Raw genomic sequence first — 20,620 nt, 5'->3', positions numbered from 1 at the left:
TCCACCCTGTTTGGACCAATGGTTCTTTTGTGGTTCAGTAAATCAGAAGGTGGATTAATTCAATAATCAACAAAGGCTGCTCTATGAATATAGCCACTGATGGCCAGTGCAATCAAAACATGTCTCAGCCTGAACTTGGATGAATCCTACATGATTTTCTGTTTTGTGTTAAGTTTATGTAAAAGAAAATGTGCACAATCTAATAATAATAATAATAATAATAATAATAATAGTAATAATAGTAATAACAAGTTGATCTCCTTCAGCTCAACATTTCCAGTTTTTGAAGTATAGGGCTGCTAGTTACAAAATTAAAGATTAATATAACAACACTAAATTATGTCCTTGGCCTGAGATTTTCTATGTCAGAGCTTGGCAGCATGGTGCAGGACTCAAAACAGCACCCCCAGCTTCCCAGAGTAAGAATTACATTAAAATTATTAAAAACAGCGGCAACCAATCCAACACCTTTTTTAAAGGACCAATAACTTGGGAGACTATATGAGAAAACACTAAGAGCTCAGGTGAGCTAAGAGGTAGAATGAAGATCCAGCTAAACACCAGGACTGAAAGATCAGCTAGGAGGCAGACTGCACAACAAAACTGGGCCAAAACCCAAGATCAGAAGTAGAAGATTTGGCAACGTTTAGGTGGATTGCACCTGTCAACTGCAGAAGGAATCTGTTATCTTGCAGAAACACTGAAAGATCTGTGTTATCGGCCATAATGTTCTTTTCACAGAGAAACCTCCAAGGAAGAGGTCCAAAGAGGACCATCTAGGCACCTTACAACTGCTCTATGGTGAAGAGATTTAGCAGAAGGCATGGTATTTGGGATCAGTTCCAGTCCGAATGATAGGAATGGATGGATTTCCCATCGAAGTCAAGCTAATTTCTACCACAAGAGAACTTCCGCACCGTCTATGGATGATGGGAGTTGTAGTTCCCTGTTCCAACTACTACAAGGACCACACAAGTAAAGCCTGGGTTTCATCGCCAGCTTGATGAAAGGGTCCACAGAAAGGAGTCCCTCTTTTTATTCTTTTGGTCTTGAATAAATTAAGAAGCTGGCTGGGATGGACAGGCTGGTCTGTTTCAAAGCCAGGTCAGTTTCACAGGTTAGCTTCAAAATGTCTCTGTTAGACATCTGTATATTTTTTCCTTCAGGAGCAGGTGTAAGCAGGCTTACAAGGGGATCCCCCTTCATTTCATCCCCACCACAACAACCCTGTGAGGTTGATTGGGCTGAGAAGGGATGGTCCAGTGGAGCTTATCTGCTGAATTGTCCACATATATTCCTTTATAACCCTTCCCATCCTGTTTCCATGTTAATCCTTTCCCTTCCTCTTCTTCTTCTCCTTCTTCAAAGTAGTAATCTACAATATTAGATTCACAGTCAACGACTGGTTGTTGTTGATTCGTTCAGTCGCTTCCGACTCTCCGTGACTTCATGGACCAGCCCACGCCAGAGCTTCCTGTCGGTCGTCAACACCCCCAGCTCCCCCAGGGACGAGTCCGTCACCTCTAGAATACCATCCATCCATCTTGCCCTTGGTCAGCCCCTCTTCCTTTGGCCCTCCACTCTCCCCAGCATCAGCATCTCCTCCAGGGTGTCCTGTCTTCTCATGATGTGGCCAAAGTATTTCAGTTTTGCCTTTAATATCATTCCCTCCAGTGAGCAGTCTGGCTTTATTTCCTGGAGGATGGACTGGTTGGATCTTCTTGCAGTCCAAGGCACTCTCAGGATTTTCCTCCACAATGACTCGTGGGAACTTAATAATCCAAGTCCAAAACAAGGACCTAAGAATTGTTAAGGTAGGATATAGGCAGCTCCAACCAAGGTATTTTTTTTTTTGTACAGTTAGGGTGTTCAGGTCCGATAAATTCAGAATTTATTGGACTCCCAAATATTAAGGGAAACCTTTAGTATTGCTCCAAGGGCCCCAGTCACGATTGGTATCACAGCGGATTTCTTCTTTCATATGCGTCCAACTTCGATCTGCAAATCCTGATGTTTTTCCGTTTTTTCCAATTGCTTTCCCTCAATCCTATTATTGTTATTATTTTCAAATCAGCAGAAAGGTTTGGGTGCAAATGTGCAATTTGGAATGAGTCACTTTGCGAAACCCGCATTTCTGAACTGGGTCCTAAAATGCACTTTGTTTGCAGGGTATTTTTTAAAAATCCAGACCTCGATGGAGGGTCTACGTGTGAGCCTCAAGTCTTCCAGGTGAATGTACCTTGGTGAGTTGGGGGCAGAAGAGACCCCAAGTTTCTATCCAGTGCCCCTTAACAAGGAAATGGAAGAGGAGAAAGTGAACCACAGTAAATGCATTTCTTTTGCCAGAACAACCCCCTCTGCAAAACAGTGACAAACATCACTGCAGATTCCCCTGTGGTTTAATTTATTGCTCTCCCAGTCATTAAATGCTAAAACAATAATGCAAAATCTACGGTGCACTTTAAACAAGCCATTTGCATGTGGCCGGCATTCCCTACCTTCATTTAAAACTCGCCGAGCTGAAGTACCTTCCTTTTTCCCACCGCCAGCCCCTCGTGGTAAATTACGGCCAATTTTACATTTAATACACTGTACTGCTCTAACATAATTCTATTAAGAAGTTGACTTCACCCAGTAATTACTGGAAGCCCAGCCTAACCCCTGGAATTGATGATGGGGAGGTGTGCCGTGAGAACGATGCTGGCCAGATAGCAAGCCCCTTGGTGGCAGAGAAGTGTGACATTCTGCAAGTCCCGAGGGTTCAAAGGCTGGCTTGTGAGCGTCAACGCGTATTCAGTTCAAGGGCCTGCTTGCCACAAAGCCTCCACCACCCCCCTCGATAAGTTACTCAGCGTTTCAATCTGCGATCGTGTAGGAAAGTACAGAGATGGCCTTGAAAGAGGAGTACGAGGCTGGCTACGTAAGCACCAGCTTAGTGCGGATAAGCAGGAGAGGCTGAGAAAGAAACTCAAGATGGTCCCATCTTGATTCTCTTAGGTATAAGACGGGGAAGAGGAAATCCCTCTCAGACTTTCAAGATTCTGTTATCACACCCTTTAACAATACAGTAGAGGTCTAGTTGTGAGTGCAGACAAGATGCACAACCAGGAATACTAGCTCCATCTTTTTTGTCAGGTTGCGTTAACAGAATCTTGCAAGTCTGAAAGTATTCCTCCCCTTTTACTCCTTTTTCTCTCCAGAAAACTAGGGAGGGTCCCTTCTGAGATGCTTCCCATGCCCCGTTTCCTTCTGTGGGCTGAGATACCTTGTACGCCCAAGTTGTCCAGTCTGCAGCTCCCCCTCCTGTCTTCCAAGGCTGTTCCCACATCCCATTACACTAGTAGAGTCCGTTTCTTGACTTGACCTACCTCCGAGCGCTAAAAATATAAAAGGAAAAGACTTCTTGCATCAAGCTAGACTCCTAGTGATTCCAAGGACATCCCCATGCCATGTTCGTTGTCACAATATGGAAGTGGTTTGTTACTCCCTTCTGGGATATTTTTTTGACTTCCAGGTTTAGCCAAGGTGTGGTCTCCCATCCAGTACCAACCTGCTAGATCCAATCCTGGCTAGTTAAAAAGCACAAGCAAAGCCAGCCAGATACTGAGATGAAAATCCCCACTGAGAAATCTTGACAAAGTTGATTACTGAAGAAGGACTTTTCAAAGACTGAGTGAGTAAGTTGTTGGTTTAGACGGTTGATTCACCACCTTCCCAGATGCATATTGGTTCACCTGTGTCTTCTGGACAGGTGCAGTATTTGTATTATTTATTATTTGTATTATTACGCTTTAAGGACAGGGTGAAGAGTGACAAGTGAAGAGGAATTGAGGAGCCTTATGATGAAGGTGAAAGAAGAAAGTCCAAAAGCTGGCTTGCAGCTAAACCTCAAAAAAACCAAGATTATGGCAACCAGCTTGATCGATAACTGGCAAATAGAGGGAGAAAATGTAGAAACAGTGAAAGACTTTGTATTTCTAGGTGCAAAGATTGCTGCAGATGCTGACTGCAGCCAGGAAATCAGAAGATGCTTAATCCTTGGGAGAAGAGCAATGACAAATCTCGATAAAATAGTTAAGGGCAGAGACATCACACTGACAACAAAGGTCCGCATAGTTAAAGCAATGGTGTTCCCCGTAGTTACATATGGCTGCGAGAGCTGGACCATAAGGAAGGCTGAGAGAAGGAAGATCGATGCTTTTGAACTGTGGTGGTGGAGGAAAATCCTGAGAGTGCCTTGGACTGCAAGAAGATCCAACCAGTCCATCCTCCAGGAAATAAGCCAGACTGCTCACTTGAGGGAATGATATTAAAGGCAAAACTGAAGTACTTTGGCCACATAATGAGAAGACAGGACACCCTGGAGAAGATGCTGATGCTGGGGAGAGTGGAGGGCAAAAGGAAGAGGGGCCGACCAAGGGCAAGGTGGATGGATGATATTCTAGAGGTGACGGATTCGTCCCTGGGGGAGCTGGGGGTGGTGACAACCGACAGGAAGGTCTGGCGTGGGCTGGTCCATGAAGCCACGAAGAGTCGGAAGCGACTGAACGAATCAGCAACAAGGACAGGGCAAAAGGCGATGTGGGTGCAAACAGCAGGAGTCCGATCGCAGCCAAGTCCTGTTCTATAGTTTGCACAATACGTCATAGCATTTCCTCTAATTTTTCTTAGATATTTTAGAATCTTTCTTAGCAAGGGTCCTGAAGAGGTCTTGAGGATAGTAAAGGAAGATTCTGGTTTACTTTGGCAAAGATCTATGATTTAAAATCACACCATCTTAATATTCGGGGTCATGATAGGCCCAAAGCTTTTAGACAGAGATGAGTTTTATCCCGTGGAGTCCACATTCACCCCACCCCACCGGTGGTGCCAGAACAAAACAAATCAGATTAAATAAATAACTCAAGAGTGAACATCTCTACCGACTTAATAAAGCTGTGCCAAGTTTCTATTGGACACTTCAGTCCCTGGAGGATTTGATCCACACTCCCTGCACGGAAGCTTTGAACTGAACTTCCAAATCATTCTGGATTGCACCCAGCCCCTGAATTTAACCCGGGGCCTCTTGAGACATGCATGGCCGATGCGTTTATCAAAGCCAGTTGGCTGAATCAAACTGATGGTTTGAACTGAATCCTGGCTGAGATGCACAGCCTTAGCATTGAATTGCTTTCTATTTCCGTCCAACTGAAAACCGGAATTCGGTGGCGACTGCTGGAGGCAGCATGGAAGACAGATGTGAATTTGTGAGGGGTGCTTTAAAAGGACATTATGGAAACCTCTCTGACCAATTTGTATTGATCAACTTCCATTTTGTAAAGCTCAGTAGCACTTGAGACACAGAACACCATTTCTCAAAGGCAGGCTGAGGTTAATGAGTAGAAGAGAATTATGCGGTCTGATTAAGAAGTAGCAACAACAATAATAATTAATAACAATACTTTCCCATTGCTTAGCTGAGAAACACACAAAACAGCATTTGCCCCTTGCAAAACAATTGCACTGCCTCATATTGGATGAGCACATGAAACCAGCAATTCATTGTTCTCCTAAATTTGCAGGATCATATCCATAAATTATTCCTCCCTACACAGACTTTCAGAAGTCGAGTTGTAGCAGAGGCATTTGCCACATCCTTATTAATTTGACAATTTATTATGGTGTGGTATCTGCTGCAAACACATCATAACTATCTCCCAATCTATTGAAACAATTTCATGGCTTTCTCTGAGCCACTGGGGAGGTGGTTCCATAGGATGTGGGGATAAATTACTAACCGCAATAGGCAGGGTTCTCGTCACTGGGCATTCGTGATCAATTAAAAATGTCGAGCAAAATCATACAGCCGTTAAATTCAGGAATAAGCTGAGATCAGTGGGTTGAATTCGGGAATCATCCCTTAATTTTCCACCTCCCTGACCCTGTAAGAAATAAAGGTTTTGCGAGCCTGTGTTCTCTTGGTCCTTGCTCAGAATCCGCAAAGAATGCTGCGATGTCAAGAAAGTGAGGAGACTCATCCAGGCTACTGTCTTCATGATGCTAATGGTCAACTGCAGACTTCCCAAAACGGGGCAGGAAAACATTTCTCTTTGTTCCCAAACAGCTGGGGGAGGGCATCAAACAGAAGTCTGATGAACCGAGGTTGTTTCCGCAATGTATCCTACCAAAAGTCCATTCTGAAAACAGCATTGCAAGCTTAACACCCAGGTTAAGCAAAAGCCACTGCAGATGTTTCTACTTGTGAGGAGGGCCCTATGAATGAATATGGCAATAGTCCTGCTGGACCGGGCCAAGGCCCGTCTGTCCAGTGATTTGCTATGCACCAAGCCAGCATCGTGGGCGAGACAAGGTCAAGATGGAATGTTCTCCATCAGACAGGAAAGTTCTAAGATCTTCTGAAGTGGAGAAGGTAGGAGAACAAGGACCGGTGAATCACAGGAACCTTCAAAACAGGATTGGTTGATAAGAGTTGGCAAAGATGAGCTGTAATATAAACATTTTTTTAAAAATTATTCCGCTCGTTCACCAGCAAAACAAAATACCAAAGATGAACTTTCATGCCTCTTTTCAACTTGTGCAGAAGTTTTCATCTTCTTCTTGAAATCTTCTTTATTGCCTACAGGTTGTCCTCGCTTAACAACCACTACTGGGACCAGAATTTCGGTTGCTAAGCAAAGCGGCCATTAAGCAAATCCAACCGGATTTATGATCTTTTTTTGCAATGGTCATTAAGCAAATCACTGTGGGATTTAAGCAAGCCACGTGGTCGTTAAGCAAATCATGTGGTTCCCCATTGATTTTGCTTGCCAGAAGCCGGCTGGGAAGGTTGAAAATGGTGATCACATAACCATGGGATGCTGCAACTGTCATAAATGCGAACTGGTTGCCAAGTGCCCAAATCGCGATCATGTAACTGTGGGGAACGCTGTGACGGTCATAAGTGTGAGGACCAGTTGTAAGTCAGTTTTTTCAGCACTGCCGTAAATCTGAACCATCACTAAAGTAGTGAGGACTACTTGTATTTCTTAGCAGCTTGCAACCCTACGCCAATTACAAGGGATTTTGGATAGAAAGGAGGGATACTGTGAGACGTGAAAAAAAAAAATCTCACACACTGAATGCCCATGGAAAGAGAATAATCTAGCTATGGAGGAACCTGAACATTTGCAGAATGCAAAAACTAAGAAATAATCAGAGGAGTCTGCCAAAGCAGCCCCAAAGACAAAAATCCAAAGCAAAGGAAGAAAATGGAAAATCTCAACACAATCCATGTATGTCACACACTTTTTCCTACCCACTGCAATAAATCAAATGTTATCTTCAGCCCCGGAGACACGTCATATCCCAAATACGGCAGGTGGGTGGCGCCCAAGGGAGTTTGGTGCCATGTTTTGGATGTAAGCCCCGTTTTAGAAAAGTAAAGACATCCAGGACTTGATTTGACCTAATGGAACAGCTGACTTTCAAATGATGATTTCCCCCCCCCCATTGCTCCTTTTAATAACCCCCGCCCCCAAATTTGGAAATAGCCCCCTTCAATGAAAAAAGCGACAGTGGCACCAGGAAACCGTGCAAAATACTTGCCATTAGAAAGAGCAGCTGTTTACATAAAATATAATTGATCGGTTACAGTACCTCCCCCCCCTTTTTTTTTTCATGTAGCCATATGCTGATCTGGTGTCTGGCATGTTTAAACCCATCTTGGCTATTAACTCTTTTGATTTTTTTTCTTCTTAAAGGCAGCGCCGAACATATTTTCCAACTCGGCTAATAATCTGTCTTATTGCCTCGTTCATTTATTTTTGCGGGGTGTGTGTGTAGGAGGGTGTATGACCTTTTTTCAAAGCTGAGGGTCTTGTCTTCTGTCTTGTTTCCTGCCCTCCTCCAAACTGCTTTGTGTGTGTTAAGCGATATCTGACAAAACCAATTAATGACAAGCTTTACTTTGATAAGCAGCTACTGTACCCATCTCTTAATGGGGTTTTAATTTCCCCTTGGCAAGTCAATATTAGCCGAAAGCGAATCTGCCACTAAAGAACATGATTAACCAAAAGGCTGCAGTAATAAAACAAACAATTCTTAACACAAAGGGTTCCTTTATATAATTCACCCTGGTGCTGTTTTTTTTTTAAAATAGGGACCGCCGTCTAGGGAACATCAGATGCGTTCTTGCTATCTCAATTAGTAGAGCTAAATTCGGGTCTATAGGTCCCCCCCCCAACTGTTAAAAAGTTCCATAAAAAAGACAAAACACCTCACTTTCTACCTCCATTTCCCCAATGTGCTGAATTTTTAAACGCAACTTTTCCCCGAGCTTAGAAGATTCCCTGTGCATCTTCCCCAGAAATCCATTTTTAATGCAAATTGGTCAGATGACGTTCTTTATTTAGGTAATGTGGCAGGATGCAAGTCTTGGGGGTGTAAATTTCTCCAGTGGAAATACCATTATTATTATTATTATTATTATTATTATTATTATTATTATTATTTCTTCCTCCTCCCCGCCCCCTTGGCATCAAACTTGGAGGTCCCCCCCCCCTTTTACAAACAAATGGACTTTGGGAGGATTTTGTGGATTTTGGACCATGTGAAGAAGTCCATGAAGATTCCATTCAACCTCGAGTTGAAATTCCTGGACTTCTTGAGGTTCAGAAAGGTAGGCAGCCAGGGGGGCTGCAGCGAGAGAAATGAGGAAAAAAACAATCCTTTCTCCATCTATCTGCAGCCTCCTTGGCTTCCCACCTAAGGGGTGTCAGCCTTTCAAAGTAGACCCCACTAGGAACCCAAAGTCATGCAGGCCAATACTACTTTTATAATAGAGCTCTTGTAACAGAATCTTGCAAGTCTGAATGTACTTCCTCCCTCCCTCCTATCTTCATGAGAACCAGGGAGGGTCTTGTCTGAGATGCTTTCTCAGGTTACAGTTCCAGCCCAGACTCAGATTCCTTTCATTTGACCTTGTCTTAGTAGTGGCTCTTCCTCCTGTTCCTCAAGGTTATTCCTTCTGCCCATTACAGTGTCAGGACAAGCAGCCAAGGAGGCTGCAGAGAGAGAGAGTTGGGGACAAACATTCCTTTCTCCATTTTTCTGTAGCCTCCCTGGCTTCTCACCCTTCCATTCAATACCACGGGGAGCCCTCAGGAGAGAGCTCTTCCCAAGAGGCATTTTTAGATAGGGAAGGGTGAGCAGCCAGGGAGGCTGCAGAGGGATATAAAGATGGGGAACAGGCCATCCTCTCTCCATTGTTCTGCAGCCTCCTTGGCTTCTCCCATTCAGTCTCAAGGGGGCACCTTAAGAGGGAGATCTTTGTGGCAGATGGGGAAGTGAGGGCAGCCAGGGAGGCTGCAGAGAGACAGAAAGATGGGAACCCATCATCCTCTCTCCAGCCATCTCCAGCCTCCTTGGCTTCTCACCTTCCCATTCAACCCCAAGGGGAGGCTTCAAGGGGCAGCTCTGCCTACAGGCCTTTTCCAGATGGGGAAGGGAGGGGACCTGCCCCACAACAGCATCAGGACACAGGAAGGTAAAGATGGAGCTGGGGCAGTGATGTCACTGTGAGGCAGAGCTTGCTATGGCTATCCCCACTTTGCTGTGGACATCCTGGTTCATCAATACCAGCCTTATCTGCATGTCCCGTCCACCTCAAGAACTTGCTTCAGATATAATTTCTGTTTCTGAATTTCTCTCGGATGTAATTCCTGGAGCTTCTGTTCCACGCCCTCATTTAGGTGCAGGCAAGTTTTCCTCCTTGCAAGAGTTTTCGTAGCCAAGGGCTCCTTGTCCAATCTTCACAACATCGCCAAGAAAGAGAACCAAATCAAAGGTGTGCTTAAATAAAATGAAGCCGAGTGAGACCTGCTCCATGTAAGTGACTCCTTTTCCTATTAAAATTGCCGATTGAAGGCTGTTAGCTGCTTATCGGCTCCAAATTACATTTCTGCTCTTTCAGGAGGTGTGTCCAGCTCAGTGGAAAACACACACACACACACCAAGTTCCCGACAATCTCCTAGTTAGCAGCGAGCTAAGATTTCCAAATACAAATTGCACTTTCTATCTCCCACCGGCATCACGCTTCTTTGTTCTGCTAAGAAAAATTAACCTCAATCTCGGCTCCGGGTCCCCGGATTGATTATCATAGTCATTTAAATACTGTAATCTCATTTTCGACATCAGGGAAAGAAAGCGAAAAGGGGTCGAATTAGAAAGATAATCAGGAGGGAGCGAAGGACAAAAAAGAAAAAAAGAGCAAAGGGTGGAATGGGCGGGGGCCTAGAGAAAACAGAATAAATTAACTCACAAAAGGAAGAGCTTGGGGCTCGCTGCTTACGGAAACCTATTTCAAGATCTTTCCACTTGGTTGGAAGAGTTGATGAAGTTTAAATGAAGCAGAATTAGGCTCGGCGACATCCCCTGTATTGACGGGGCTCTGAGCGAAGGATGCCGCCTTCAATCCTCCTTGTTGCTTTTTTTCGCTTTTCAGAGGGGGAAAGGCCTAAATGGTATAATCTTCAATCAAATCTAACATTGAGGATGACAAGAGTGAATAATGAGAAGAGGGCCCGGGTAGTCATGTTGCTTAAAGAAATTAATCCCTTCACAGAGTCCCAGAGTTCAGCTTTGATGCCTATTGTAGCTCTGCTCCATCCTATCTAAATGCTAACTAACGAGGAATGCAGTTAGTGGCTGTGCTTTTCATGGCAAAGGCTAATCTGATAATAACTATTTTATCCTTCGGGTCATACGCCCCAACGATCCCTGATTCCCAGAGACGGACCTGCACCTATCTTCTTCTCCCTTTCCCCCCACCGGTCCTCCACTTTCTACCTGTCCCCATTTTTTCTTTCCTCCAGCTTTTAGCCTTTTGGGGACAGTGGTTCCAAGGGATGGACACCGCTTGGCTGGATCATGTTCAGAAAGACCTGCTTGCCTAGGGCGCATCAAGGAGGTCTCCAGGTGACCAAAGGTGAAGAGATGGTGGAATGCTGCGGGGAAGATAGGCTTTCCCTAATGTCTCTGGAGAAGCTGTGAACCTGGGGTCTTCTGCACAGCTAAAACTCCCCTCAACTTCCCTGGGAGAAATTTAAGACCCACAATCCAAAGACCAACATCATAGAACCGAGGACAGGCCTGAGCATGTAATTCACCACCAGGCAGAGCAATGTTTCTCCCTCTTTTGTCCTCTCCCAGGACTCATTCCATGGGATGAAAGACAAATGGCTTTTGAAATTTCTTTCTAATCAGCAGAGAAATGCCATGACATTCTCGGGGATGGGGGAGAAGTGAACCGGTGAAGAGTATGCCCATGCCCTGTCTTCAATTAAAGAACTGATGGGGCTTGAAAGCCAACATCTCTGTAGGGCACCGAGTAGGCGGAAAGCAGGGCCAACCAGATCAAAGGCAGGCTGGTTTGGATGTCTAATTGCTGCTCAGCTCTTCTTGGCTGTCCTCAGCACCTCCACTGCAGATTTTTCAAGGTGGGCTTCCAGATGATCAACTTCTTGGCCAACTGAGTGGCTGGTTTTCAGTTGGCTAAACACCATCCAGATTGGTCAAGCCTGGGTGAATCTGAAGATGAAGCACGCTGTTGGCTTTTGTAGAATCGGTTGGTCTGCCTTTGCAGACTAATCCATTCTGAGGTTTCAGCAAGACAGCTGAGAAGAAGCCACCAAACTTCCTCTGTTTACTGGCCCTACAAGGTTCTCTGTTCTTGCCTCTGATGAGCTGCATGTATTTATGTATTTATTTATTTTCCCCTTGGGTAGAGTCATCAGAGAGGCTGCCACCCACACTTGGCTCTAAAAGAGGAGATGGCAGGAAAGAAGACCCCCCAACCCATTCCCATTTAAATTGGAGAGGTGCAATGCACACCTAAAATCCAGATGTGCAGAAGACGCTAAGCTGGGCTGAGCTGGCATTGAGTTGCTGGCAGTTCAAGACAGCTGTGAGTGTAGCCTTCATTGTCACATGTGGGGCAAAGCCTGTGGCCCCAGAATCTTATGTTTTAGCATAGCACTTGATGGGAAGAGATTAAGTTCTATTAAGTTTAGGATTTTAACCTGTTGCATGAACCCATTCCAAGAGCTTCTGGGGATCTCCTCTGCCTCTGAGTATAAAAAAAGATTTGCCATGCACAGATTTCACAACTTTTGCACCAGCTGCTGATTTATCACCCTTTTTGTGCAATAGAAACGCATCAATTGTCTAAATCGTAGGAAAACAGAAATCCATTTTGCACTGGACCCTTGTTTCATCTATCCCAATTTTGTTGATACAGCCGCTGTCCATAATACCTAATAATTTTTTACTGGCTGAACTGAAATGGGATTTTCTATATGCCATAAGAACTTTCCTGGGTCTAGTAAGGGGGGAAAGGAATTGATTTAATTTGCATTTTGAAGCCAGCCCATCCACAAAAACATTGTTATCCTTCAAAATGCGCACTTTTGAAATCTCTGCATGGGCACAATATAGGCACAGATCTTTATGACAATCATCTGCCAAGGATAATTCATTGTATCAGAGATCCAGTTTGGCCCCCCTGGTTTTCATTCGACGAATGGAAACGAAATATTGTAATTAAGCAAAAGAGTAAATTAAAAAGTGTCCCTTGGGGGAAGGATGTCAAAGGACACATTTAAATTGGAAAGAAGGAAGGAAGGGAGGGAGGGAGGAAGGAAGGTCGGACATGGGAATGAGAGGAAGGAAGGGAGGGAGGGAGGAGGGGAGGGGAGGGGCAGGAAAGAAAGGAAGGAAGGAAGGAAGAAAAGAAAGAAAAAGAGACAGAGAGGGAGAGAGAAAGTCTCAAATGCAACAAATTCCCCGACTGTAGACTAGACTAGAAAGTTCACAATAATTCTTGAAGGAGGCAGTAAGAAACGTCTTCCATATCAAGGTTTCTCAACCTTTTTTCATCCATGGCCCCTTCCAACCTTGTTTTTCTCCAGTGGCCCCCCATCCCTGACCAGGCCCCATGAGCAGACACAGACATGGAACAGGAACGCATACATTTTCTCTCATCAACAAGACAGTATCGGCAATATAATATGTTTTGCTTTCCGTGGCCCCCTCGGTACTTGTCGTGGCCCTCCCAGTTATATGTTTCTTGCCTGGGGCCCCCTTGAAATATCTAAGGGCCCCTAGAAGACTATATGGCTCCTGGCCAAGAACCCGTTCTATAATATTGTCAAGAGATCAAAATGGATGTCCACATAATAGCTTGATTTTAGGAAGACTTCACTTTTAGATACCCTGCTAAGAAAAACACTCAGGACATTCCCCCCCCCCCACCAAGACTGTAGATAATGTGATATTCTACATTGTAGCTTCTCAGAAAGAAATGGGATTGTTGAATACAAACATACATCCGTGTTAATGCTGATTAAAACATAGTCTCCTCCTGGCCTGAACCCCTTCTTCTCTTGGACCAATTCCCTTTTTGGAAGAGGAGCCCCTGCACATCAATCAACAGCCAAAGGGGGGCTATTGCCCCCCCCCCCAAAAGGCGCCCTCTCCCTTTTGAAGCAACTTTTAAAAGATTCCCCAGTGAAGACGGTTGAGAAAGAAAGGAAACTGGGGAGAGGCTGCCCTCTCGTGGCCAGAGAAGAAAGGTGCACAATATCGTACACGCATTGAGAGATTCTCAAATGGGATTGAGGCGTGCCGCAGATTTTCGTTCTGTGCCTGGCATTTCTCAGGGGGAAATCCCCCTCAAAGCTCTTTGCATTTTTTTTTTTTGGAAGGGAGGGCGTCATAAATGAAACTGTTGTTGTTGTTTATTCGTTCAGTCGCTTCCGACTCTTCGTGACTTCATGGACCAGCCCCCTCCAGAGCTTCCTGCCGGTCGTCAACACCCCCAGCTCCCCCAGGGACGAGTCCGTCACCTCTAGAATATCATCCATCCATCTTGCCCTTGGTCGGCCCCTCTTCCTTTTGCCCTCCACTCTCCCCAGCATCAGCGTCTCCTCCAGGGTGTCCTGTCTTCTCATTACGTGGCCAAAGTGTTTCAGTTTTGCCTTTAATATCGTTCCCTCAAGTGAGCAGTCTGGCGTTATTTCCTGGAGGATGGACTGGTTGGATCTTCTTGCAGTCCAAGGCACTCTCAGAATTTTCCTCCAACACCACAGTTCAAAAGCATCGATCTTCCTTCGCTCAGCCTTCCTTATGGTCCAGCTCTCGCAGCCATATGTTACTACGGGGAACACCATTGCTTTAACCATGCGGACCTTTGTTGTCAGTGTGATGTCTCTGCTCTTAACTATTTTATCGAGATTGGTCATTGCTCTTCTCCCAAGGATTAAGCGTCTTCTGATTTCCTGACTGCAGTCAGCATCTGCAGTAATCTTCGCACCTAGGAATACAAAGTCTTTCACTGCTTCTACATTTTCTCCCTCTATTTGCCAGTTATCAATCAAGCTGGTTGCCATAATCTTGGTTTTTTTGAGGTTTAGCTGCAAGCCAGCTTTTGCACTTTCTTCTTTCACCTTCATCATAAGGCTCCTCAGTTCCTCTTCGCTTTCAGCCATCAAAGTGGTATCATCTGCATATCTGAGATTGTTAATGTTTCTTCCAGAGATTTTAACTCCAGCCTTGGATTCCTCAAGCCCAGCATGTCGCATGATGTGTTCTGCGTACAAGTTGAATAGGTAGGGTGAGAGTATACAGCCCTGCTGTACTCCTTTCCCAATCTTAAACCAGTCCGTTGTTCCGTGGTCTGTTCTTACTGTTGCTACTTGGTCGTTATACAGATTCTTCAGGAGGCAGACAAGATGACTTGGTATCCCCATACCGCTAAGAACTTGCCACAATTTGTTATGGTCCACACAGTCAAAGGCTTTAGAATAGTCAATAAAACAGAAATAATGTTTTTCTGAAACTCCCTGGCCTTTTCCATTATCCATCGGATATTGGCAATTTGGTCCCTAGTTCCTCTGCCTTTTCTAAACCCAGCTTGTACATCTGGCAATTCTCGCTCCATGAATTGCTGAAGTCTACCTTGCAGGATCTTGATCATTACCTTACTGGCATGTGGAATGAGTGCCACTGTTTGATAGTTTGAACATTCTTTAGTATTTCCCTTTTCTGGTATGGGGATATAAGTTGATTTTTTCCAGTCTGATGGCCATTCTTGTGTTTTCCAAATTTGCTGGCATATAGCATGCATTACCTTGACAGCATCATCTTGCAAGATTTTGAACAGTTCAGCTGGGATGCCGTTGTCTCCTGCTGCCTTGTTATTAGCAATGCTTCTTAAGGCCCATTCAACCTCACTCTTCAGGATGTCTGGCTCTAGCTCACTGACCACACCGTCAAAGCTATCCTCGATATTGTTATCCTTCCTATACAGGTCTTCTGTATATTCTTGCCACCTTTTCTTGATCTCTTCTTCTTCTGTTAGGTCCTTGCCATCTTTGTTTTTTATCATATCCATTTTGGCCTGGAATTTACCTCCGATGTTTCTAATTTTCTTGAAGAGGTCTCTTGTCCTTCCTATTCTATTGTCTTCTTCCACTTCCGCGCATTGTTTGTTTAAAAATAATTCCTTATCTCTTCTGGCTAACCTCTGGAATTTTGCATTTAATTGGGCATATCTCCCCCTATCACTGTTGCCTTTTGCTTTCCTTCTTTCTTGGGCTACTTCTAGTGTCTCAGCAGACAGCCATTTTGCCTTCTTGGTTTTCTCTTTCTTTGGGATGTATTTTGTTGCCGCCTCCTGAACAATGTTGCGAACTTCTGTCCATAGTTCTTCCGGGACCCCATCTACTAAGTCCAGTCCCTTAAATCTATTCTTCACCTCCACTGCATATTCCTTAGCAATATTAGTGAGCTCATATCTAGCTGATCTGTGGGTCTTCCCTAATCTCTTTAGTCTGATCCTAAATTGTGCAATAAGAAGTTCGTGATCGGAACTACAGTCAGCTCCAGGTCTTGTTTTTACCGACTGTACAGATGTCCGCCACCTTTGGCTGCAAAGGATGTAGTCAGTCTGATTTCGGTGTTGTCCATCTGGTGAAGTCCATGTATAAAGCTGTCTCTTAGGTTGTTGGAAGAGAGTGTTTGTTATGCAGAGTGAGTTGTCTTGGCAAAATTCTATCAGCCTATGTCCTGCTTTGTTTTGTTCTCCCAGGCCATGCTTACCTGTAATTCCAGGTGTCATTTGACTGCCCACCTTAGCATTCCAGTCTCCCGTGATGAAAATTACATTTCTTTTAGGCGTGTTGTCCAGTAGGTGCTGCAGATCCTCATAGAACTGCTCTACTTCAGCTTCTTCAGCATTTGTGGTTGGGGCGTATATTTGGATCACTGTGATGTTAGATGGCTTGCCCTGAATTCGAATTGAGATCATTCTATCATTTTTTGGATTGTATCCAAGCACTGCTTTAGCCACTTTGCTATTAATTATGAAGGCTACTCCATTTCTTCTGTGGTCCTCTTGTCCACAGTAGTAGATCTGGTGGTCATTTGATGTGAAGTGGCCCATTCCAGTCCATTTCAGTTCACTGATGCCCAGAATGTCTATCTTTAATCTTGACATCTCACCAATAACCACATCCAATTGGCCCTGGCTCATAGATCTTACATTCCAGGTTCCAATGGCGTGTTGATCCTTAGAACATCGGATTCGCCGTTCACCACCAGCAACATCGGCCGCTAGCCGTCCTTTCGGCTTTGAGCTAGCTGCGTCATCACGTCTGGGGCTAGTTGAACTCATCCTCTGTTCCTCCCCAGTAGCATTTTGACCATCTTCCGACCTGGGGGTCTCATCTTCCGATGGTATACCGACATATCTCTGGTTGTACTGATCCATTTAGTTTTCACGGCAAGAATACTGGGGTGGGTTGCCATTACCTTCCCCAGGGATCGCATTTAGTCTGACCTCTCTGTCATGACCTTCCCGTCTTGGGTGGCCCTTCACGGTTTAGCTCATGGCATCACTGAGGTGCTCAAGCTCCAGCACCACGGCAAGGTAACGATCCTTTGCTGAAGTGAAGTACACTGTACTTCATTGTGAAGTACACTGAAACTGTACTTTTTCCTAAATGGAAAGTTGCTTGCATGGTTCGCTTTCAAGGGAAATGCAGTGTGCTTTAAGAACCAGATTCCTGTAACTGCATGTAAATCATGCACATATATTATATTAATAATTATAAACATAAATATATATTTATATTTATACAGATATATATAATTTCTATTTTATATTATATATATATACATATATATATATATATATATATATAATTTATATATTTTTAATGTATACATATATATAATGGAGTAAAATATGGGAAGAAGGGAATTATGATGCAACCTTAAAGAGGGAGGACAGATGATAAATTTATTTGCAACTGCTGTCAAGAACATCAGAAATCGCTTTTTTATACTTTTTTTTCTTTTTCCTTTCTTTACCTATTCACTATTTTTCTTGACGCTTTTCCTCTTAAATTTGTACTGCTTTCGTTATTGTATAAAATTCTTCCCTAAAAATTATTAATAGCAATAAAAAGCAATGATAAACCAGGCAGGGTAGCCTTAAAACTCACAGTCTCTGGGACAAGATGCCAGGTAGAGGTGCTTCAAGGCTAGAATCGTCCCAGTACTTGCCACAACCAAAAACCCCTCTTCCCTCCTCCGTTTCCACGTTTCCCCCACTTTTGCCTTTCAAAGATATGGGGAGCAGGGCTCCCAGAATTCCCAAACAGCATGCTACTGGGAATTCTGGGAATTGTAGTTCCAACAGCCCTGGAAGGCTCCCCTTTGGCATCAGCTGTTCCAAGCAGAAGCCAAGAAATTATAGCATTCCGTGCTGCCCTCTAGTGTTCAGAAAAGGTAAGCAATTCCTTTTCTTCAGCATGCAAAATTTGCATTTTACCTGCTCCTTAAGATCGTCCTTCTCCGGCAGTTGCCGCATTCCTGAAGCTTAAGAGTCAGAGCACAGGGCACTTGTTGACCAGGTATCCCAGCCCTGCAAGTTCACAGCAACTTTTCGGGGCTACGGGAGGTTGCAACGTTTATCGCTTGATGGATTTGCTCGGGTCGAGCCTTACAAATGTGGGACTACGGCTCCCATCATCCTTAACCGAGGCCACGCTGGCTGTGGGTCATGGGAGGGCAGATACCCCTCCTGTTGGAAAGCCCCCGTTCCCCAGCTCTGCTTTATGATTCAGAGCACGATGCTGGGGCATCCGAAAACACAATCACCACTTCTTGGGACAATGCATAGTTTGGACCAAATGGGCTTTCAGTTTCGAAACCCCATCGGCCTCAGCCAAGGTGGTCAGAGGCCACGTGATATGGGAGCATCCAGACCATGCAGAGAACAGCAGCTGGTCTACTCTGGTCTGCCCTTCTTTCTTTCATTCCCTTCCCTTCTTCCCATGGCCCTCCCTCCTTCCTTCCTCCCTTTTTCCTCTTTTCCCATCTTCCTTCCTTCACTTTTTTCCCTTTTCCTATCTTCCTTCCTACCCTCCATCCTTTTTCCTTTTCCCATACCCCTTCCTCCCTTCTTTTCCCATTTGCCTCCCTTCCTCCCTCCCTTCTTTTTCTGTTTTCCCACAACCCTTCCTTCCTCCCTCCCTCTTTTCCAATATCCCTTCCTTTTTTCCCATGCCTTCCTTCCTCCCTTCCTCCTTTTCCCATACCCTTCCCTCCATTCCTTCCTCCCTTCTTTTCCCATATCCCTCCCTCCCCTTTTCCAATATCCCTCCCTCCCTCCTTCCCTTCCTTCCTTTTCCAATATCCCTTCCTTTTTTCCCCCCTCCCTCCCTCTCTCCGGGCCACCCACCTTGGCAATGAGGTGGTTCTGCAGCATGGTCTCCCGGGCCACCCCGAGCCGCTCGTTCTCACAGCCCGGGTACACCTCGGCCAGGGTCATGGGGCGCCGGGGCGGTGGGCAGATCTGGGTGATGCTGCGCCGGCGGGGCACTTGGACAGGGGCGTTCTTGGCAACGGCTGGGGCCGCCATGCTCTCCAGGTGTCTTCTGCACGAGAGGGAGATGCTCCCCGGGTCCCAACTCCTCAGGGATGCACCATTGGGGAGAGGGGGGGCCCTGCAAAAGGCTGGGGGAGGGAGAAGCGGGGGCTGGCCCCACCGCTGAGCCTCGCAGGACCCTTCGGGGGAACACAGATCCTGGGGCCCAGCGGAGTGGAAATCCAGCTGGTCCACAGATCTGGTTGCATCGGGTCCCTTCGATCCAGCAGCGAGGCTCCCCCCAGCCCAGAATGGAGAGGCCGGTTCTTATGGTAACCAGAATGCTAACAATGTTTGGATGGCAACATCCAACTGAACAGGCCGAGCCATCTCGGCTACCAGCGTGCAGGTGTTGGCGAGAAACTCAGGCACCCCGAGTTTGGCGAGCTGATAAAAACCTGGTCCCTGAATTTGGGGGAGACTCGCTTTGCAAAGTGACTTTTTGCCTACCTGAAAACACGAATCGCACAGCGATTCAGGCAGAAGCAAAAGCGTTTATCAAGGGGGGGTCAAGTCCTTTTACAGGGTACAGAGACAAATTTGGGATACGTGATACGTCGTAAGGCCAGTAATCAAACAACAAAAGACGCTGAATACATGTGAGAATTGAGCGATAGAAAACAACCTAGGTAACATACCACAAGTGGGAAATTTATGGGTTATGCCGCTCCCTTTCCCATCCTGTTTTGCATCATCATAAAACTTGCAAGTGTATTCAAGGACTCTCAGAATACGCTGTCTATTGTTCAGTTGCTGAAAAGGCTGGTTTTTGTACGTAAAAGAGAGGGTTTTGGGTAAAAGGAAACCATGGTTTCTTGAACTGGAAAAGAAGGCATGGATGCCATGCTTAAATGCTAATATCACCTTTAAAAAAAAAAAGCTAATAATGAAGCCTAAAAATTCCAGGTAACAGAAGGTGCACATTCAGTGTATGGGTGTCATGCTCCCCCCCCAAAAAGGGGGGAACCCAGATAGACAAGCTTGCCTCTCGCCCCAAAGCAAGCAAGCAAGCAAGGTAGATCCAGAATCAATCTATCGGCATGCCTGTGTTACCTGGAATTTTTAGGTCTTCATTATTTTTTTTTTAAAGGTGATATTAGCATTTAAGCATGGCATCCATGCCTTCTTTTCCAGTTCAAGAAACCATGGTTTCCTTTTACCCAAAACCCTCTCTTTTACGTACAAAAACCAGCCTTTTCAGCAACTGAACAATAGACAGCGTATTCTGAGAGTCCTTGAATACACTTGCAAGTTTTAAGATGATGCAAAACAGGATGGGAAAGGGAGCGGCATAACCCATAAATTCCCCACTTGTGGAATGTTACCTAGGTTGTTTTCTATTGCTCAATTCTCACATGTATTCAGCGTCTTTTGTTGTTTGATTACTGGCCTTACGACGTATCACGTATCCCAAATTTGTCTCTGTACCCTGTAAAAGGACTTGACCCCCCCTTGATAAACGCTTTTGCTTCTGCCTGAATCGCTGTGCGATTCGTGTTTTCAGGTAGGCAAAAAGCCACTTTGCAAAGCGAGTCTCTCCCCCAAATTCAGGGACCAGGTTTTTATCAGCTCCACGCCAAACTCGGGGTGCCTGAGTTTCTCGCCAACACTTCCTTCCTCGCATGATGAGTATCTCTACTATCAGTGTTGTT

General features: G+C 45.1%; 1 protein-coding gene across 1 annotated transcript in view; it reads right to left on the bottom strand.

The window, feature by feature from the left end:
- Positions 1 to 18,962, bottom strand: part of CFAP77 (cilia and flagella associated protein 77) — a 59,771-nt gene extending 40,809 nt beyond the window's left edge. Inside the window, exon 1 of the mRNA XM_063316444.1 lies at positions 18,783 to 18,962. Within this exon, the coding sequence (XP_063172514.1) occupies positions 18,783 to 18,962 (180 nt within the window). The remainder of the gene's footprint in view (positions 1 to 18,782) is intronic.
- Positions 18,963 to 20,620: the final 1,658 nt, after the last annotated feature.

This window comes from Candoia aspera, chromosome 16 (assembly GCF_035149785.1).
Source record: "Candoia aspera isolate rCanAsp1 chromosome 16, rCanAsp1.hap2, whole genome shotgun sequence".
NCBI lineage: Eukaryota > Metazoa > Chordata > Lepidosauria > Squamata > Boidae > Candoia > Candoia aspera.
Note: the sequence above shows the minus strand (reverse complement) of the source record. Positions and strands in the feature narration are given on the sequence as shown.